The following is a 23,340-nucleotide window of genomic DNA, read 5'->3' as shown; positions in this document are numbered from 1 at the left end:
AAAGTCGAGAGAATGTGTCCTTGAATAAGTTAGGACAAATCTGAAATGTATCATGAACTGATTTGGTTCAAAACTGTTATAATTTCCTTCAAATACAATCGAAAATAACACCTATAAAAGGTGAATAAATTGGTTGAAGCTTGTGTACCTAGCTGGACCGATTTGGATTCTTTTCTTGGAAAGGATTCCAGCTGGACTCGCAGAAAGCAGTCTCATCCGGGAAATTACGATCTTGGCGATAGCCTCCGAAAGGAGTGGCGCTTAAGCTACGCGCTTTATCAAAATTGGTCAGCGACGAAACGTCGGAAAAGTAAAAGCAAATAGTAATCGTTTGCTATATCCACTTGATTGAAAAGCCGAAAAACCGTCAAAAAATTATATTTTCCATAAAAATGAGATTTTTTTTGGTTTTTTCATTCGCGAAAAATCAAGCATATCGAAAACTTATATGCATAGTTGTGCGACAATTGCAAAATTCCCCATTGAATATTTATCCATTTACGGCTAGTTAATCATTAAAATGGTTTTTTTAATCGAGCCAAAAGCTATGTGTAATAAGAATGCCTTGCCTGATAAAATGGTCGGATGCAGCGTGTTTATTAAAATTGCTAAAATTGACGTATAATTTACAAGCCGCATCGTCTCTCAGTTAACCTCTGCTTATTTTGTATTTCTTACATTCAATCTGCACTTCACTAGTGTGATGAGTATTAATAAAGTTGTCATAAATTTCGATAATAAAACGAACATAAACATTAATTACGATTAAACATGCTCTCGCGTACGGTTTATTTCAAATTAGTATTTTTATTTTATATTTTTTCCATCTATTATACATTATTCGTTCCTCCTGTCCCCTTCAGCCACGCATAATTTACTATTATGACGGGTAGATCAGACATGGACCCTGGTTGATTGTTTTTATTGAGTTTTTTTGCAAAAGCTATTTAAATAGTAAATCAAAGTGTGTGCTCTTCGGTACTAACCGTAATTGTAAAAAGCAAAAAAAAATGTTTTTTATCCTTTACCCATACTGTTTGGCAATAAGTAAAAAGCTTTTAATTAAGCAAATGCACAATTATTTCATTGTTGGACTAATTGCTGCTATCCTACCGGAAAGTAAGAGGTGCAGTTTTCACCACAGAAGATCGAATTTAAATCGACTTGAATTTGCTAATAAACCGAAGCCTGTTACGCAACCAACTAGATGGTAAGTAGGTATGCCACATGTTTTCTGGTTTTTGATTTGCGAAACCAATAGCTGCTACCGGCGAAAGTTGTAAAAACTGGACTTCGACGAAACAAAGGTGTGCACTTTCCGTGAGACCTTACGTTCACACAATTCTCCGTGGGTATCAATCGAAAGTCTGTAAAAGTCGACGGCGCACGCGCAGAAAGATACGACATAGGTACGGCAAGGATCCCTTCTTTGCTCGCTGAGTAAATCCTGCACGTCGCAAAAAGCAACAACACCTCTGACTCCGAAAGAGGGCAAAGTGAAAGGTGAAGCATGATTGAGTTTTTACCTTTTCGCTAAATGAACCTGTGTGCTCATGCTTACAAAACAAGTCTTCCAGTCTGTCGCGCACCATGCTGTTTCTTCAAAGTATGACCGGTTGGTATACAGTAACAGTGTTGTGTCATTTGGAAGTTAGTAACTCTATGCATATATAAGCAACAAAGTTGTATTCAATTATATGCTTATGTGATATAAAATCGACCGGAAAAAACCTCACTCTAAGCGGTGGAAATTTGTTTGACACAACCGTACTTGATTACTCATGAACGTGCTAAAACCACCGTCAGATACTAAGAATAATAGTATATTTTACGGGTCTGATTGAAAACTCGGGCATCTAACATTTAATATCGGCATTGTACTGGTATAAGCAATATAAAAGCACATAAAGTTGTCGCTGGTGTAGCAAGATTTTAATATCCCGAATAAAATTCCGGATAGGCCGCTTTTAAGAAAAGTATGTCGGCTTTAAAACCATGAACCCATAAAATGATATAATAGCTGAATATAATACATTTCAACACAATGCCGTTGATAATAATTTACAGATTCATAAACAAACCAGACTTTCAAATACATTTCCCTAACGCATTTCCTGATTCAATGCCTCTCGATACCTATAGCTGTGCTGCAGCCGATGCACGGTGCATCGGGTCATTCGAACAAACAAAGATACGAAATGCTGCTGCTTTCAGAAAGCTCAACAATACTAATCATTTTGCCACGCTTATTCAGCTTCATATCATTGAATGCAAAGTAGCTGGTTGTTTCGAAAAAAGTGCATTGCGCACAGCTTATAATGTACGATGGCATAGAAAGCAAAAAGCCAGCCTAATCCACCTTGCGATAAATGTGCGCCTTTCTTGTGTGAAGTGTCATCGGTTGGAAAACAACTAATAATGGAATGCGGGTTGAAGTGTGTCGTACGGATATATATATTTACTTCACTTTCATAGCAAATACTGTTATTTACATCATTTCAAATTAAAAACCCATTTTTCACAAGACTTACTAACCAAGTTGCAACTGAACAGTTCTATTATTTTTTTCGTAATAATAATCAAGAAATATATAAGCTTTAATTAGAGTACGATACTATTCAAATCCTACCGAAAGCATTCGAATCAGGTCAGAATCGCTGAGAAATATGGATAAGTTTATTAGCCTCGTCATACAAAAGCACATTTTTACTCATAACTTTTGAATTAAACTAGTAGTCAAACAAACAAAAATTAACATCAAGAGTTATCAGTCAGACTGAAGAGATATTATGGGCGACTCTAAAAGCATTATTAGAGTTTCTGAAACGTTAACTACAAAAATCAACGACGTATGTTTGGCAACGAAACACAACAAGAATTATCGCAATAAAGCATTTATGTAAATTCATCGTGCAACTGCACTCGCTTTTATTAACCTTTAATTAAAAAAGCATCACTTTTAGAGCAGCGAAATTATAGTTTTTCCTCGACGAGGAAAACAAAACAACGCTCAAATAGGCTGTGCTCGATCGCTGGCACATATTTTACGGGTCGTCTGTTAATGTCTGTGTGCACATTGGAGCGCGTTCCGAAATGTTGCTGTGAACCATTCGGATGATCAGCAGCGCTAATTTTCGAATGTCAGCCTATGTGTGAAATGTCACACAACCATTTAGGCGCAGATTGGGCATATTGGACGGAAGACAATGTAAACTTGAAGCGCTCGCTTTCGATTGTTTTTGTTACAGGCACGAAACTGATCAAGGCATCAGATGAGGAAGCTAACTTCCGACGTTCCTACGTGTGTTGTGAACAACAATTAATGTTTGAGTGAATTGGGGGTAATTGGTCGATCAATGCAGTGGTTCCGAAGTTTTCTTGAAGCCCGTTCTCAATTCGTTCACGGTAACCCTGTTAGTAGCTCTAGAAGAAACGTTAAGTATGGAGTAGTTCAAGGAAGTACACTTGGACCAACACTGTTTAACTGCTACATGAACAGCCTGAAGAATGTGCCTCTGCGTGGAACGCTATTTATGTATGCTGGCAGCATTGTACTTATCTACGCAGTTATGAGCTGTGAACAGCTTGAACAAGCCATAAACGATGATCTTCGTATGCTACGGGATTGGATGCATCTGCATAAGCTAACTGTGAACATAGCAAAAACAAAGTACATGTTGTTCAATGCTCCTAAATCCCTCTTGTTGAATATCTCCTACAACGGAAATTGTATCGAAAAAATAGATGAATTTAAGTATCTGGGGGTTTGGTTGGACAGTGAACTTAAGTGGATTCAGCATATCACTAAACTGGGTGCTAAACTGGCACAAGTTGCAGGTGTATTCAAAAGAATCAGTGATTTGGTCCCACTTGATACTAAGCGCAGTCTGTATTATACAATGTTTCACAGTCATCTAGTGTATGGTATACTTGTGTGGGGAGCAGCAAACAAATCAGCAATAAAACCTCTGCAAGTCATCCAGAACAAAACCATCAAGCACCTTTTCGGATACTCTTGGAGAACATCGACGGAGTATATTCATACTAAACATCAACTGTTGAAGGTCGAGAGAGTTTATACCAACACAGCTTGCTTACATATTCACCAAATTCTTCAGAAATCTGTCCGCAGTAATACCGTGTTGAGCAGAGTCTCGGAACGACACCAGCGTCAAACTAGAGGCAGAGACAACATAACTACCAGCAGGAGTAACACCACCAAGTTCGGTCAACACTCGGTGTTGAATAAAGCAACAGCTCTCTACAACAACTTAGATGAAGCTTTGAAATGACTCACAATAAGCAACTTTAAATCATGCATGAAGACTAATGTATTGTCAAATCAATTCTCAAATGTGTAATTTAAAATCTAATTGATTTTGTTTGTAGTTGTACACTGTACGGTGTTTTGAAATAAAATAATATCCTTTTTTCTTGTTAATGTTTTTTACGTAGTAACAAAAATAAAAGCCAAATTTATTGTTAGTTGTTAAGCTAGTCAGACTTTACGAGCCAAAGGGTCAGAGAAATAATCGTTTGTAAATAAATAAATAAATAATTAATGTTTGCTGCACGTAAATATTATGTCTCAAGTTAATCGAAAACATTTCGGCTTGTGTGTCTAATCCTGGTGTTTGTTAGAGCCCAAACACACAATTTGTCTGCATTAATATTTACTATGTATAATGCTAATAACAAATATATACGGGTCATTCCACCTCAAACTGACACAAGGTTTAGGTTCGACTATCAGCCATATCAATCAAAGTTGGCATCATTGTTCATTCCGACCCCACAACCAATTTCCCAAGTAATAGACTAATCTCAAGTTTTTAGTCTTGACCTTGAAATGCGGTCATACATATATATTAATATTTTTTGAAACGATGGTTCTACAATTGATGAAGGGACGGTAGGGGAAAGAAATGAAAATTTTTTTGGTGAAGGAGGGGAAGAGCGGAAAGAAAGGGGGGGGGGGTTTGGTAGCTACGCTTGACAAGTAGTCATTTTGACTCCTACCTTTTGTCCAATGCTGGAAGGTGCAGGAGTCGAACCAAGCTGTAATCTGAGATTATAACCGGATTCGAACCCACAACACCCGCCATTAAAATGTTGCTGAGCTCGCACTCTTGTGGTCTAATTTTCACATACACGCGTTCTCGTTCTAGCAAACATGCTGGCATGGGCATCTCTTTCGAACTCTCGCTCTTATTTTATCATGTACCGTCAAGCGGAGTAACTTGCAACAGTTCTCAACTATGAGTGCAAGTAAAAACTTATCTATAGTACATTTGAGGACATTTAATTAATAAAAAGTTATTAGGTCTAGGACAGAACAATTTCAAATAGTGAGAAAAAATATGCGATCAATATTGGCTGTTGTACAACTTCTTAACTAATTTGTTACTAGTAACTCCTTAAACGGGGTAACTTGCAACAAGCAATATTTGTTGGAAATTTAATGAATTCATAATTTATATGAGTTTCTCATATTCTCATATTTATATGTCACGTTTGTGAAAATAATTTATAAGCCCCGTAACGGAATTTACGAACTAAACTTTTTATATTCATGCAGTTGATATTCCGTGTCTGGATCCAATGGAGGTGCCTTCTTTAAAGACTATTCATATATTACGTAACACACTTAGGGAAACGGGAGTTGTGTAACAACTCATTACACGTCGTAAATCTACTATGCAAAATCACGTCACGAAGTAGAGCGGGGGAGTTAAAAATCATCGATATCTTGGTTACGTAATATATGAATGTTCATTTCTCAGTTTCATGTTTCTCAGTTAGGACATTTTCTTTTTGGCCTCTTCTGTGGCCATTGTCAGTATATCCAGAGAAAAACTGGCATATTTCCGACTTACCGAAAGTATCTTACACTCTTCAGGTGTGCTTTAGTTTTGCTGGATGCAAAATTAAATGATAACTTACCTCGTGAAGTTAACGGAACACAGCTTTTTATATCTACCAGCTGTTACAAGTTACCCTGTTTAAGTACTTGTTTTACGAATAATGTGGTAACAAGCAGGATAAACAAAACTAGTCATTTTTTGAAACGATGGTTCTACAATTGATGAAGGGACGGTAGGGGAAGAAATGAATTTTTTTTTTTGGTGAAGGAAGGGAAAAGCATCATCAATTGTAGATCAATCATCGTTTCAAAAAATATTAATATATGTGTATGACCGCATTTCAAGGTCAAGACTAAAAACCTGAGATTAGTCTAAAACTAGTCATCATAAATCAATTATTTTGTTTTCTTATCATTCATTGTGCTATAAAAAATATATGTTAGGCTTCTTTTATTTGAAGTGCTTGTGGACGACACAAACGTTTTAAAGACGAAAAACTGACGATGAATTTGACACCATCTTGTGGGATTTTTTAAAATCACCAAAACGGCAGAAAATCAACATAACAGTATCTAAGGCATCCTTGTTAACAACAAGATTCAGTGACTGATATAGATCCAAAATAGAAGTAACAGGTCAAAAAGTACAACAAATTGGATCGATATAGCGTTGTTGCATGTTACCCTGCTGTTGCAAATTACTCCGTTTGACGGTATTGCGACGAGTTTTTGCGAGTGTGTATTTGGGTGCCAGCCACGGTCGTCGCTCTCGTTCGTCATTGCAACCCGAGCAGCTGATACCGATTACTCGCGAGGGCTCACGCTCTCAATCGCGTGTGTAAGGGACGGCGTAAGATGAAGAAGAAAATAAAAAGCAAAGCAAAATCTGTATCTATACTACTTAGTGTGGCTCATGGGCTGTTGGCTGCTCCAGAGTTACTGGCCTCGTGAGTGAGCTGTGCAGAAAGACGCTACGAGGCTGTGCATTCGCGAATGTGTAGGTAGCAGAATATATTCACAAAGCACCGGTGGTTATTTACCGTAGGCTTGCGTCAGTGGCGGAAGCGTTCTCATACCCGCTCGCGTGTGAGTGACCTCAGCGCTAGACCATACGACACTCTCAAAAAACTTGACTACTTCTAGTAAACGTTTAAAAGTTACTGATTAGCTCTATATTAGTCTTTAGGTGCCCGACCACTACGAAGCATATTTATTTTTCCAAAACCCGCACAATGAGCACGATTGCATAACGTTGATGCGTAACTGTACCAACAACTGTGCAAACGAGGGGACGTTATTCAAATTTTGGACGTAGAACGAAGTGACGTAAAATAAATGGCCGTAAAAAGAGATTCTAGTGTACCCTATCGTTAGCATATCGTTAGCAAAAAAAATGTAGAGTGTAACATAGAAAACATCCGACCAATATTCGGGCGCTGTTGAATCCACAAAGGATAAGTAAACTAAAATCAACAAATCTGATTGAATCGTTTACATTTTCATCACAAACTTTTTTCGTTCTTACCAATTTCTTTTTGAAATTGATTCTTCCATTCATCTATCACAGCCAGTAAACAGACCTGCAATAAAGTCTTTATGTGTGCGACAAATGAATACAAGCAAACGAACTCTAAATCAGACTGGGTTCAGGCTTGTGACACCAGCGACACAAATTCTGCAAATGGGTTTCTTAATGAGCTTACGTTCAGTATTCATGCTTGCCAAAGAAAAATAAACTACATAACCAACTTTTTTCACTTTCACTGGGAAAATACTGCCAATTGGTTGTTTGAAAATACTTAAAGGAATAATACTCCAAGACACCCTGCAAGTATAATGCAATAGCACCATGTTAATTGTAACATTTTTTTTTATTTTATTTTTTTTATCGTACCCCTCCAATTTGCACTATAACAAGCCCATTTAGCGGTACAGCCCAATTGCCAAATAGAGTATTGGCAAACATCATCAAATGTTTACCGAAAGGTGTCGTCGCCATTGTTCGGTTAGGCCCATTGTGTGTTTCCTGAAAACTCGTTCATCACGCTTTCGCCATGGCAGGCACTCACTGCACAGTAAAAATTTTGATGAATCGCTAGTAGCTGATTCGCTAGATTTCCCACTATGTCGAACAACAAAACAATTGGTAATTACCTAATTTAGTTGAATCAGCAAGCAAAAAGTTTAAGATATACTTTCACTTATCGCTCTTCGCTCGCTACCGTTAATGGGTGAAGATTTTGCCATTTAAGAAAATCTATCACAGCCCAAACTGAGCAATTGGATCGCTGAGAGTAGTTGTTGATTTTGTTTGTTGCTTTTTTTTATTTACCTTGCGGAAACCACCGGAAACCGGTTGGTTAGTAAATCAACTTTTCATCTAGATCGATATGAAGTATGGCAGTTGAGGCAGTTGCCGGTATTAAAGTTTTGCCATTCCAAGAGAAACTTATGCCGATTGTTAACATCGAATGAAAAATGGTTCGCGTGTTTCCAGTTAAGCTTACCACTCTCCAAATTCTTATGCAAGTTTCTTTCGTCATAATGGAATTATCTTCAGGATCCGTTTACCAGCCAACGTGGATCTTCTACGTGAATGTAATTTTAATTTGAGGCGCTGCGTCTGTTTCTGACACCGGAAACGTGCTATCAACAATTTTGCACACTAAAACCAAGAAATCATAAAGAAAATCTCTACTCAATTCTAATAAAGTAAAAAACTACTTCCGCTTAGCCAGCCATTTCGAACTTTTTTCTCGTTCAAATTAACTATCCTCGCAGGGTTATGCCAGTAGCGTAGCAAGATACGAGACTGAAAGACGAGTTTTTTTCAACTAAACTATGCAACAGCATAAATTTCAATCCGGCCTCTTCCCATTGCCCGAGCATCCACACCACTAAGCCGAAGGGAAACACGAAGTGAAATAAATTGAAAATATTCGGTCTCACATAATGACACATAGGCGGAAAAACTCAACCGACGGGTGTTGTTTTATCTGGAGAGTGCAGATTATAGGTTCCCGGTGTCGGAGCGTGGCGAATGCAACCGAGGTAACAAGGAGGAAAGAGGGCCAATAAGATGCCGATAAACAAGTTATTGAGATTCGGTTGATCACTGCGAACACTCCAGTCGTCCGTCTGTTGCAGGAAGTTGTTGAAATAACTGAGAAAAATTGTTGGAAATCATTACCTCAGAGTGCGTTGTTCCCCTTGGAACGTGTTCAAACCAAACAGACCTTCCGCACTGCAATTTTCCTAACCTTATCGATCGTATTATTGCAGTCACGCTTGCATCCGATTATATCTAATGTCTAAATACTGATTTGTACGGTCTCAAGTTTCGTTTTTCTTTCGTTCCATCATTATCGTCATTTTGTATCATTATGCTGGCGCTATTCAAACGAGCGAACTCATCCGGAGAAGGCTAACAGTTACCACCAACGTTGACCCGATTAACAACGGATGAACCCATTTGGGATGATTCGCATTGGAAACGATTTTCTCAAAGCCAAACCTCAATTTTCTATTGCTTATATGTACTTATGTCACCGTCAAAATCATTTGAATAAGGTAAAGAATCTCAGCGCTTACTTTTACTTCCATGATGACGATGAGTCATGTACATACAGCTTCTTTGAAGTATGTGTACTGCCAACCAGCATCGATTGATGACATAATTTGGTGCCTGTCAAAGACCTTTTGTCTGCTGCTGCTAGCCTCTTGTAGATCGTGATTATGAATGGTGTGCAAGAAAAGATTGGCGATGGTTGGCAATAACACGTCTCTTCTTGGCAGATTATAACGAAAACATATTAACTTCAACGTCCTCTTGTCACGTCCTCAGCTTGTGGGAACGGTACATCGGATCGGATCAGAGTAGTCACTGTTATATTGCGGCCTGTGCCATTTAGATTTGTAAGACTTCACTCATAATTCGTACTCGCGGCTATACGTTGTTATAATTTTCTTGAAGACAGTAAAAGTACGATTATATTTGATTGTCGTAATTTGATCATAGATTTGATTGAAGTCACAAACAGGAATGTTTAATGAATGATATAACCGTACAATTTTTCATACTCTAGTCCACTACCAACAGCTACGAGCTTTTCGCACCCCAGTTATAATGTTTAGTTTTTATGTCTTCTATTAGCGGATTTTATAGCTAGGTTCATAAGATTAATACTCTACACCATAACTCTTACTAAAAGTTCTATAAAAAAAAAGCAAACAGAAGCTTTCGTCTTTCGTAACTGCAATGTAAACAAACCGAGTGAGAGTTATTTTCAGCTGGACTAGCATAGAAAAAGAAACCCTCAATCGGTTTGTTTACATTTTGTAGTTATACGATATTTTGAAAAGCTGGTGCCGATATTTTTTAAATGCGTCCTTTCTTGTTCCAACGATATCACTGTAATGGACCAATCGAGTTTGATGAAACTCTGCCGATGTAAACAATACACTCTCAACTACTTTCAGTAAAAACCTCAGAATTGCAAACTACTTTTATTTTATTCCAAAAGAAAAATTAAAAAGAAATAAAAATCGTATGTTTTTGTTATGTAAATTTAAGTTTTGTTTCTGATTTTCGAAAAACTGGTAGTTTTTTTTCATGTTTAGAAATCAATTTTCTACAACTCATCAGTAGAGAAAGTTTAGCAGTAATCGACAGATTTTGAGATACTATTTTTCAAACATAATACCCATGAAAATAAATACGCCCTATGAGTTTGAATCAAAATGATGTCAATATCAGTGAGAGGGCCACATTTCCTCCTATCAAACACTTAAAGTAAAGTTCGAATCAGACAGGTTCACTTTAGATTCCAGCTTTTTAGGACGATTTCACGTGGAATGGCTCTACACAAAGTTACACAATCACGCAAAAGACATCCATGTTGTTTCAGGGTCTTCTGAGATGGCTACTTCCCATCCGTTAGTGACTCTTCTCTAAGGTCATTGATCAGAAAGCGATACAGAATATAATAAAGGTGATATAAACGTAAATAAGTGGACGCAGATGTGTTGAACGAAGTAAAAACCAAACAACTTACCTGCTTACTTACTTGACATAAAAGTGATGATGCTGTTGAAATGCCGTTGAATCAGTTAAGATAATTGCTGATTTTACTGGCAACTATATTGCCTCTACCTCACAAAGGGGCAAACCGGAAAGGAATCACTGATTTGTATCTTTTCAACTATCTTTTCTGAGACGAGCAGGGTGTCTCCCTTTTGGAACCATTACTATCGCGGAGGCATCTGTCTCCACCTCCGGTCTTCATAACGAATAACGCATAGTAATATCAATATTTGATTGTGCAACCAAAAACACTTTCCTGTTTAAAAAATGAATAGCGAGTAAAGCTTCGTCGGCAGCCTAGCCCAGGTTATTTAAGGGAGATGGGACACCGTCAACGGCTACGCATATGCACGTCAATCCGGCCGGGCCATGAGTATAAAAACAGATCTTTGTCGACCCTTAGGGGCTATTTAGGCAGATTACGCCAATAGATGGGTAGGGCGCTTCCGATGACTCGAGAGTGACTTGAGAGTGACAGTGCAATTAATAGCTTAATTCATGGTTAGCGGGAGCGGCGAATGCGCCGCCACCGTTGCCGTGTTGGTCTCACTGCAAAAACTCTCACTTTTTAAAGTCTTCGTGTTTTTTTTTTCATTATTGTTTGGCTTTAACTGATCGATATTGCCACTTTCGTGGTCATACCGTGTACCAACGATTCGTGACTTAATTTATGTTGATTGAACCTTTTTATGTATCTTCACTTATACCCGCCAGATATTTCCTACTTATTTGACATGAGGGGTTACGAGGGATCACCTCGACACCACCACCGTACTACATAAGTGTAATTATACGTTTTCGTTCCTCCGACGGATTTATGTGGATACCTTTTTCCTCTGTTGTTGATGATTTGTGGTTATGGGAAAATGACTCGAAAAATCTAAAAAAGAAATGTGGATGAAAACATTTGTTCGTCCGCCCGGTGCCATCAGGTTTGATTCGCTAGTTATTCCAAATACGAAGGTTATAAGGTCCGCCGAAATAGTGAAATCACAACCACAGCTTTATCATTAGGTTTGATCGGTGATAAAATCTATAGAAACTAAGCCCCCCAAAATCGCCGCATGACCTTAGTATTTAATAATTGAATTCAAATATAAGTGCACTATGATGGTTGGTCGTCGTGACCAGTTTGCCGTTTGGATGTCATAAGGTTATGTTGAGTAAGCACCTTTGTGAGTTTTTTATATTCGTGATGTTCACGCACTAAATAGCATGCAAAAAACAGCTCATTCATTGGCTTATATAATTTATCTTTGGCAGACCAGCACCTAGTCTCAATCGCAAGCCTACCTTTTCCACAAATGGAGTTGTAGGCAGCTTAGACGATACTTTTTTTTCAGCCATCTAAACTAATTTATTTGATGTGTTCTTGAATGCGTTTTGTATTCTTTAAACCATTCCAATATTATGCACATCGACAGTAAGTGAAGTTTTCTCAGCTTTGAATCAATACATTAGTAACGTGTAATTTACGTTACTACAAAAATAAAAATAATCAAAGTCGAGTACCTACTCTTCTTAGAAACTGTTTGGATTCAGAAGGAAGATCAGAGGATCAAAATTGAATTTTTAATATCCCAATTTGACGATCGCGTTTGTCCAAAGATGCTTAAGAGCCCGTCTCCATGTGATGTGCAATCTAAGTAATACCAAACACTTGAGCTCATTAACGTTCAAGCGTTATATTGTTGGATGTTAAAACAGTTTTCAAGCCCTAAATAAGAATTCTGTTCTTAAAAATGTATTTACTGCATTGTTTCCGTCTATCAGAATTAGTGCTTTGAAATCAATTTGTGCAATACGCCTGAATTGATGCAATATACTGCTCATACAGATGAAATGAACTCAGCATTGTCAACCTGAAAGCAATGATTCGAGCGAATCACTTTCGTTCATGTTCGTGTTGTTCTCTACATTAATTCATTCTTGTTAACAGTAAATGTAATCAAACGAGAATCATTCATTCATTTTGAACTGCTGACAACGGCAAACAAAATTACAATAAACGTAAATACTGCTCCGAAGTTTTAATTCATTTCCTTTAGCCATTTCCTCTAGGCTTAGTTTGATTTTAATAAGCAGGAAGTTTAAAAACTGAACTTTAAGATGTAAAATATCAGTCAAGAGCGAGAAAATTGATTGATAGGCTATAGTCAAGTAAACATTCAGTACAACAATTCATGAATGAATTGTTTCAAAGGGTAGAAACCCTAGATAGAGAAACGCTGTCAGCAGCTCAATAGTAATGTCCATGGGCTGACAGATAAAAGAATACTACGAAGACCTAAATTGTATACGCTGAATGTGTTTAATATTCGCCTTCATGCAGGGCTAGTAATTTTTGGAGCACTGATCACAATACATATTCACGAACAGAATTATTATACTAGTAAAAGATTTTTTACCATTGGATTCTACTACATATAATAGAATTCACAAAATATTCAATTAACGGATGATTGCTATTTTTTGAAACGATGGTTCTACAATTGATGAAGGGACGGTAAGGGAAAGTAATGAAGAAGGATTTTTTTGGTAATGGTGGGGAAAGAGTGGAAAGGAAGGCGGGGGGTAATAGGTAACTACGCTTAACAAGTTGTCGTTGTGACTCCTACCTTTTGTCCAATGCTAGAAGGTGCATGGGCCGAACCAAGCTATAATCTGAGATTATAACCGGATTTGAACCCACAACACCCGCTAGGGCATGTGGCTCGTTGGTACTCATGTACCTATGAACCACAGAGGCGCTGGACGAAAGGAGTCTGCACAACCCCCCTTATTAACGTAGCGACATGGGTTGGGCTATTTTTAAACACAAATTGTGCCTCTTCCTCCACCTACTGTAGAGACCACCGACTGAGAAGTTTAATCTAACTTTGTGTTTACTAGCGGGGCGACGACACTATGCATTGAAAAGAAAATTTTTAAAACATTTAGGTAGCCAGTGACTCCGGCAACCGATTCAAGCAAAGCTGATGTATTAAAATGCATTAGTATCGCCATAAAAAGCGGAACAGAGGAGACACGAAGAGAATGTCTCATTGTCACATAGGTCTATTTGAAAAATTACCCGAGAATTATTCGAAAGACGTCAAAACATAATTTAGTATAGATCCTTTTATTTCTTAGTTATCACTTTTTCGACTTCGAATTTCTGGATAGTTCTGATAATCTCTGATATAATGATAAACATATCAATCAATCCTCGAAAATTGCTATATAAGTTTCGATTCCGTATCTCAAAAAATATCTCAAAACAGTGTCAAAATTATTTTAGCGTAGTTTGTTTTGATTGTTTCAGTTCAATGCCGTTCCGTACGCGTTCATCGTAGTAGTAGCTGAGATCAGAGCCAAAATTAAACAAGCCACGTTAATTTGCATATTGTTTAGTGGGCTGTCGAGTGTGTAGTGACGGTGACTGTCATTTTTTCCGCGTTTCGAAACTGACCAGAGTAAACTTGTGAGCGTTCTTGTTTACAATCTCAACAAGTTGCTCAAAACCAGTTAAATTCTGAATATATTAAAAAAAATTATCGCCTAAAATATTTCTAACATTGAAAACTAGTTTTTTACTATACATAGGATCCTGTTAACTACTTAGATAAACGAATAAAATACACATTCATTCGAATATTTGTGTTTGAGAAAATACTTCCAAAGTTGTACCCCTCATCGACACGATTTAAATGAACTTCTGTTACTAATTTATGCATTCATTACAAGCAATTTGGGAAGAAGTAAATTTTCATGTCTCTCGCTTATTCTGCTAAACATTCGGCTCATGTCGAGCCAGCTGTACGCTAATCACGTTTGGAACAGACAAGAGTGCAAATTAAAACATAAATATTCCATAACATCGTTATCAGCTTCATCCTGTAGTCATTCTATGGCAGCATGCTTCTTGGGATAGTGAAACGTCGGGTGTGCGGCTGGAATTTATTGCAAATTGCATGAAATTCACAATTTGGCAGATGCATATTGCGAGTGTTTGAATTTTTTATCCCTTGGCGCATGCCTCATGTCTATGTTATTTGACAACAGCAAATATCTCACAGTCACCAAGTAAAAAATAGTACTCAACTGACCGATGAATACTAGCTTAGACGAAAGTATGACCATTTGATTTGTGCACGCCCCGGGGGAATGGAGAAAATAAGGTTCGCATCGCCATCTGTTCGTTGTCTCCGCATTCGGTGACAAGCACAATGTGAAAATGAAGTCATATCAAGTGTCAAACCTGCGGTACCTCGTTCGCTTGTAAGTAAATGTGAATACTAAGCACCCGTTCCGCTGCGTGACAGACAGTGAACCACACGAAGTCAGTGAGGGTGCACAAAGATGCGGTTTCGGAATCGTAGCAACGATTTAAACTTTTACTTGCGGCTAGGTTTTGTTTTTGTTTTCATTGTTGATCTGGCTTAGTAAACAATACCTACCTCCGGCAAAGGGCAATTTGAACCTGGCATTAGGCATTCAAGTAGAGTGGTTCCATCATGATCGAGCGTGGTGCTGGTGACTGACTGGCATTTGAAGATGAACTTCGTGCACTGAGTCAGCCAAGGAGGGCACTGTTCGCGCAGTATTCTCTGGAACGTGTGCGAGTGGGTGCGAACTTGAGTTCAATCGATGCAAGTACCATCGTCTCAAGGTGAGTTTACCACCGGTGCTGGTAATCGTTCCGAAAATGGCAAGTTTACCATTTGAAATGTACCAAATTGATTTCCAAGCATTTCTGGAATGGTTGTCTAAGATTTATAACGCTAATGCAGCTCTCGGCTTTTATAGAGATCATTATTCGGAGTTTTGCATTCATTTGTGTGACGTTTATGAGCATTACATTAGATTTATCGTTGTAAGCGTATGTTCCAAAACGCTTGAAAAAAAGCAATATTTTTCATATTTCTAAAAAGGCATAACTGACAGAAGCAACATTTGAACCTTCAAAATATAAAAAAGTTATGATTGTATGTAATGATACATTAATATTTTAAATTACGAATGTATGTAAATCGTCTGCCAAAGATAAAGTGCCAAGAAATCTTTAGCAATTTTTTAGGATTTCAGTTTTTATCGAAAGGTTAATGTTCCTTCCCCTGTTAACAGCTGATACAACATGTCTAATGTCTTTTTCCTTGTTTCTTTTCAGATGATTCTATTGCGGAGCACAGCAAGAAATTTTAATTTTAGGCAGTGAAACCCTCTATCTCTGTCTGTTGTTTTTAGTGACCTCGGAAATATCGTCTACACGTTCGTTTATTTCTGATTGAAGCATTCAGCAGTGGAAAATCGATATTGAAGATTACCTTTATTTTTTTGTTTTATTGCCATTTATTGTGTGTGTGATATTTCGGCACTAAAAAGTGTTTACCCGAATAGGAAGTGAGTGAAATAGTGACGGCGGATGATCAGTTTTCGTCCGTATTTGAGCAGTGATCTCGCAACCACATTGGTTTAGTGATAGTAGTAGTGGTAGTGAAAGGTGAAGTCATAGTTTCTGCATTTGTCGGAACTGGCTGCCGACGACTGTGTGTGCTTGGGAAAGCCGCAGTCTGGTGGATTTTTCTAGATAATCAAACCAGAACGAGCAACGATATATACCAGTGGTTGGAACCAAACATAAAGCCTCACTATTACTACCGTCATCAAAAACATGAAAATGGTGTTGTCACAACGGCAGCGCGAGGAGCTGTAAGTTAATCTTATTTTTTTTTCTTTTTGCTGTAAATGAAACAAAGCGGTCGAATGATGCCCATCCGCAAATCTCGTTCAGAAAATCTGTTAGGGGAAATAAGTGTCCCAGAAAATTACGTTCGTTCAGCTGGGTTGTCAGTCTTCTTCTAACACCGGCAGATCGTTTGACGACATATCATCAATTGTGGACCGACCGGTTTCTAGCGTCGTAGTTCTATTTCAGGCATCAATTCTGGTGCATATCCAAACAGATGCGCAACGCTGCACATGACTTCGCCGTAGACGCATGACCGTTGGCTGATTTTCCGAAAGCTTCAACCATTTTAAAATTTATTATAGAACACCGAATCCGATACCAGTTTTGATGGTTGGTCATACTAAAAATAGCTAAAATTGTGTCGCTCGTTCTTCATGCTACAGCCAAAAGCTGGCAAAAATACCATTTTGATGAATCTGGATTTTTACCTTGCATTGAACGATGCGCATAGATCCGAACTCGACCTTTCAAATTCGATTCTAAATATGTTAGTCACACTATTCTACCGTGCTCATAATCTGTACAGCACCGTTGATACGAGCTACTTTGAACACATTCAATAATAATAATTAAGAAACATATTGCGTTCTACATTAGCATGTGCGTTCACCTTTTAAAGAGATCCAAAGAAGCTCACCCAGACGGTTTTCAGTTAAAGCAAAGCAGCTCCCAGACCCTACTGATTTCTATTTGCTTTATTTTCGGTTTGTGAAAGTGCCACTTAAGAATCGTTCAGTAGGTTATTTATCTTGGAAGTTTTCTCTCGGCTACCGTTTTTAACCAGAGAAAGAGGAAAGGTAAACAAAGCGCAGTACAGCCAATTTGATTCAACCGATCTTAATCAGGCAGGCAGTTTAGATAGGTTTATTTACATTTTCGTTAATTTTGTTTCTTGATAGTTGATTTTTAATTAATTGGAAATTAAATTTATACTGACATTTAATATTATAAACAGAATATTGTATCTAATCAAATAAAAATCCAAATACAAAAACAACAATACCTGGTCGTGAAATGAGCAAATCGCTTACGAAAGGTTTTTAGTTGATGTGTGTGTGTTTTTTTCAGTACGTTAACGATGAACGCTTTAATTAAGTTCCGGGTATTCGACAGATAAACCAAAGGAAAACTTTAGTTCTAAGCATTGGTGCTTGATCGACTACTATAGCAGGATTTCGAATTTAGCAACAAGTGCGTGTCGCCTATGTTGCCAACATCAAAACCGTATCAAAATCGAGATCCCTTATTGATGAAAAATTGAATGTAAATGCGTTGAAAATTGAATGAATATTATTAATCACCGATTGCAACCATTTTACGTTTATAAAGTCCGCCAAGAGCTATCCGTCCGGTGCAAATAAGTTTTTGGCAACCTGCGGCAAGACGTAGTCCGACGGCAATAAAAATATTATTGTTCGAAACATTCTCCGCAAATTTTTTTTCATGGACACACTAAGGGCATCATTTTTTCGTCAAAAGCATGTATGCGAAAAATGACTGATATTTAAGCATATTTTTGGACGAGAAATATTTTGTGGTGTCAAAAACGGATACTTTTGTTGCCAAAATCGAACCATGCCAAATTTCATCATCGAAAGCTAAAGCGTCATTACCTAAAAGCTGCTTAACTATATAGGTCTGGTATCAAAAATTAATTTACAAAAACATTCCCATCCAAAACAAATACAATACCATATTGTATTTAAACCCACTGCGGTGGGGGATTCCTTTTATCTTTGTTGATAAAAAATATATCTAATCAACACAATGGCACTATGGCTGACTGCTTTAACCTTACTACTAACTGGTACGTTCAAACGTAGTATGGCACCCACATGATAGATATCACGTTTGAAGTATACGTGCGTAGGATATCGCAATGGTTAGAATATCCACGTGATTTGAGGATAAACTCGAGTGTTATGACTGGTCAGTATCAGCTGTTTGTTTTTATATTCAATATAAGCAGGTCAAATTCTAGAGTCTAGAACTAAAGTGTTAAAGTCTACTGCCCATGTGAATTTTATTGACGTAAAACTGAATGTTTCTGCTTCGGTATGTTCAACCAAACGGACAACGTAATGTTTTTGTCCATTACTTGTGCCAATTTATGTTTCATAGCATTACCGGAGGACTACTCTAATGTATTTTGAAGTTATTCAAGAGTCTGGTTCAGCTAAAACTAAAATTAAATTCAATAAAAATTGAGAAGCAACCATAAGCTTGAGCATTTACTACCACATACGTCATAACTGCTGCTGTAAATAATTAGTATCTTGTAACTCTACAGGTACAGATAGATAACGGTCGGTCGATGGTATCTTATGCAGCTTTAAAGTATTCACTGCCTTTGTGGAGGATCTGCCACAGTGTAAATATTTAATCCGTTGTGGATTGTCCTTCAGCAAACCGGCTTGACGAATTCCCACAAATCTGCTTGTAATTGGTGATAGTCGGCGGAAAATGATTTGGGACAGCACTTTGTAGGCGGCATTGTTGTGGCATTCTGTTGTGAACAATATACGATTCCAGCGCCCGCCATGGTATAATCTAGCGCGACGGAAGCAACCGGATGTCGCCGAAAACTACGCGTTATCTCTCGAAACCGCGCTACCGGAAGAGGGTGAGCTGGATGAAGCCCCTCTTGAGGACTGTTGGAATGCCGTGAAAACAGCCATGAGAAGCATAGCGGAGAACGTCCTAGGCCGTGTGGCACCGAATCGACATAACGAATGATTTGACGAGGAATGCCAGCAGATATTGGCTGAGAAGAACGCAGCGCGGGTACAAATGCTACGTAGAGCCACCCGTCAGAATGTGGAGCGATACAAACAGAAGCGGAGACAGCAAAGCCGACTCTTCAAGGAGAAGAAGCGCCACCAAGGGGAGAAGGAGTGCGAAGAACTCGAGCAGCTGTATCGCTTTCACGACATACGGAAGTTCTATCAGAGACTCAACGAATCTCGCAAAGGCTTTGTGCCGTGAGTCGAAAGGTCACAGGATAAGAATGGCAATATTTTGACGGACGATCGTGGAGTGGTCGGAAGGTGGAAGCAGCATTTCGATGAACACCAGCATGGTGCCCAGGCGGAGAACCATAGCGATGGGGAAAGCAATTTCGACTGTGCGACAACAGACACGAGGAACCTGCATCTAAAGAACAAAAAATCGGCTGAGAAAAATGGCATCGGAGCGGAGCTTTGCTTATTAAAATAGGACGAGAAAAGCTGATCAAAAAAGGAAAGCCTCGACAGACATCGCGGCCAGCTATTAAAGTGCAGGATAGTTACGAGGCTAATGCAAAAATTCTTCTGACTCTATCTAACAGCGCCGCCTAGTCGAGATTCGAACATATGCCGACTGGCTTGTCAGACCAGCATCGTACCTCGAAACTAACTGGGCCGCGGGATCCGTTCAGTTTCTGGTAAAAATCTGGCGTTTTCTGAAAACGATGCAGACGCTTCAATTCCGCACACTCCCGCTCTTCCATAAAGCGGTTTTGCTCCTGTAATATTTGGGTTCGCTGCATATTCTTCTATCTGTATCTTCCTATGTTCTGAGGTGTGGTACTGTGCATCCTTGCCGCTCGCGCAGCATTCTCTTCATCCATCGCCCTCCTACAGTCATCGTCAAACCAGTCGTTCCGTTGATTCCGTGCTACGTGCCCGATGGAGTTCTCCACTATACTGCAAATGACTGTTTTCATGGAGTCCGTCCTCTTCCGGTAGCGCAGCTTCGAGTAAATGCGAGTAGTTTACAGCGACGTCTGGTTGCTTTTGCCGCGCGAGATTTATCCGATGCTGGCGTCGGTACCGAATGTTGTTCACAAAGAAGAGTTTCTATCTAGTGATGGTTAAGGGCGCATCTTAAACATCACTAGATAGTGGTCTGAGTCAATGTTAGCGTTTCAATCGGATCTAACATCAATGATGTCTGAGAAGTGCCGACAGTCGATCAAAACGTGGTTGATCTATGAATCTGTCTGATTTAGTGACCTCCGTACGGTCATGTTCTAGAAGGTCACAAAGTCGATAAGTCTTAAGCCCATTTCGTTTCAGCGGGTGTACACTGAACCCTCCAGTCACCGGTTTGTATTCTTTCTCCTGGCCTCAACATTGAAATCCCCAACGATCTTGATATATTTTGGGTAGCGGTCGTATTCTCGCTCCAACTGCGCTCCAACTTTTTGTCGTCATCGGTATCCTCAGGCCCGAGCATGTGTACGTTGATGTTACTTAGAACCAGCACATTCGAAGAATAATTAACTTCCGCCCAATCACCGGTTTCCGCATTTCGTCCATCACTATAAACATTTCGTCCATCACTATTGCTGTAGCTCTGGTAGATGGTATGTCCATCTAATCAATACGTTGGAGAGCACCCGAGAGCTTCCCTGGAAGTTAAGTGATCGAGATCGACGTCCCGAGTTTCCAATCAATAGTCCTTTTTCGTCGTATGGGTCTGTTCCGATTGTTCCAGTCCGAATTTCATTGTTCATCGTTCATTATTAGGTTTTCATGGAGGCGGTTAGCAAGGCCTACGGCATCAACCCGCTCTCTCGGCGTATGACCAACGAAGCTCAAACGAGCCTTCCTTGCCTGTTAGCATACGACCTTGGCTTTCACCGGGGTTGGTTACTCGATCTCCACTAAAGTTGCTCGTATCTCGACTGGTACTACGAGGAACTGTGAAGCACTGTAGGGTCTAGTTTATGCCTACAGTTGCCTAAGGCAACAATGGTTGGTTTTATTTATTCGTTTAGCTCTAACTGTCCGAGCGTAGTCGTGTAGCAAAATCACTTCTTGATTGCGTGTTTTTCAAAGTTGTGAATTTTATGAAATTTTATACACGGGACGGGACTTATGAACCAAAATGGTATTTAAAAATTTGTAGTCTCCTATTTTTTCAGAAAATCTATACATATAAAAATGAATCTCTGTCTGTCTGTCTGTATGTTCCTTATAGAATCGAAAACTACAGAACCGATCGGCGTGAAAATTTACATGCAGAAGTTTTTGGGGCCGAAAAACGTTCTTATGATGGTTAGAGATCTCTCCCCCCCTTAAAAGGGGGGGCTCACATACAAATGAAACACAAATTTCTGCATAACTCGAGAACTAATCAAGCAAATAGAACCAAATTTGCCATGTGTTTTTAAAGAAAGCAATTTGTTCTATGGTGAATTGAGACTCTAAATTCGTACTAAATAGATGTTGCCTTTGGAATGCGTGGATTTTTTAAGACAATTTTTTTTTCTATGGTAGATTGAGCCCCACTCTCTTCTAAGAGGGAGGGCTCCCATACAAATGAAACACGAATTTCCCCATAACTCGAGAACTAATTAAGCAAATGGAACTAAATTTGGTATGTGGAATCTGGAAAGCAGAAGACCCCCTTTTAGAAGGGGGCACACCCAAATAAATGAAACAAATTTCCTCATAACTCGAAAACTAATCCAGCAAATGGAACCAAATTTGGCATGTAAGAGTTTCAGCAAGCAGAATTTTTTTTTCTATGGTTGTTTGAGACACCTTCTCCTTCTGAAAGGGGGTGCTCTCATACAAATAAAACAGAAATTTTTGCATAACACAAAAACTGATCGAACTCGAGAAATTTTAGACTCTTCCATAAAACATTAGTCAGTAACAAGACCACCAAAAACTACCTATAGTAACACTAGATGGTTCAGGGCGAGATGATTCAGAGATTTCATATTTATTAACTCCTAGCCCAAGCAGCGTAGAACAATCTGCACTCAATGAAATACGCAAAAACATTATTTTCAATATCTTAATTGCAAAGATAAACAACGCTTAAAAACTTTGTTGCAATCTTTGAAATAGACACTGATGAAACTTTCTAATCAAAGACGAAATACGAATCTGTCAGTATAATAAATAAATAGTAGTCCTAAGAGTAAAATTTTCGTCTTTATCGTTTAACAGATTCTTCTAGTTTCATTCTACTACTATTCTACGCTCACCCAAGAAGCTAATTATTATACTGCAATTTAATTGGATCCCTGGGAAATGTTCGACTCGCTGACGGTTAATAATTTTCAACCTAATTTCTCAATTACTAACACCAAGAAACAAAAGACATGTCTAGTTACAGCACGAACTAAACGACCCGTAAGTCGTTCATTCAGCTCGAAAACGATTCCCATAATCATAATCATGCGATTCCAATAAATCGTCATTAAAAGTTGACTCATTTCCCAAACACTTCAGCATCTGTTACGAGCTGCATTCCACGTGCGGACAAGGCACAGAAAGAACGAACAACTAGTCAGCAGTGAGGAAAAAATAAAAGTAGGTAAATAAATAACAACAAAACCATCCGCGATCTCGCTATTTTTCGCGACATTCGTCGATTGAAGATCTAGCAGCTTCGCTGCTCAGCTGTGGCCTCTGTTGTTATAATTGTCCATTAGGATGGTTCAAAAAAAAAATGTTGAGAATCTTTTAACTGCTAAATAAAAGACAAACACCCACCATATGATCTAACCCGATCGGCCTTATTTGTTTTCCATAGCTAATTATCAAATCATACTGCACATTTTAGGAAAAACCATCACTTCTAATGTCCTACTTAGAATCGGCCGTGTTGACATTCGAAGAAATACGGAACTAACCTACTGTGGATATGTGCCATATTTTTGCA

At 38.6% G+C, this 23,340-nt stretch overlaps 1 protein-coding gene across 2 annotated transcripts in view; it reads left to right on the top strand.

Annotated features, from left to right (window-relative positions):
* LOC128738366 (lissencephaly-1 homolog) overlaps positions 1 to 23,340 on the top strand; it is a 140,299-nt gene that overhangs the window by 67,042 nt on the left and 49,917 nt on the right. For both annotated transcript variants that reach the window (XR_008412099.1, XM_053833421.1), the window contains exon 2: positions 16,096 to 16,637. Coding sequence is in view for 1 of the 2 variants with exons in the window: in XM_053833421.1 (XP_053689396.1) it covers positions 16,600 to 16,637 (38 nt within the window). In the remaining variant the exon portion in view is untranslated. The remainder of the gene's footprint in view (positions 1 to 16,095; positions 16,638 to 23,340) is intronic.

Source organism: Sabethes cyaneus, chromosome 2, assembly GCF_943734655.1.
Source record: "Sabethes cyaneus chromosome 2, idSabCyanKW18_F2, whole genome shotgun sequence".
Classification (NCBI taxonomy): Eukaryota; Metazoa; Arthropoda; class Insecta; order Diptera; family Culicidae; genus Sabethes; species Sabethes cyaneus.
The sequence above is the reverse complement of the archived record's forward strand: the minus strand, read 5'-3'. Positions and strand labels throughout refer to the sequence as shown.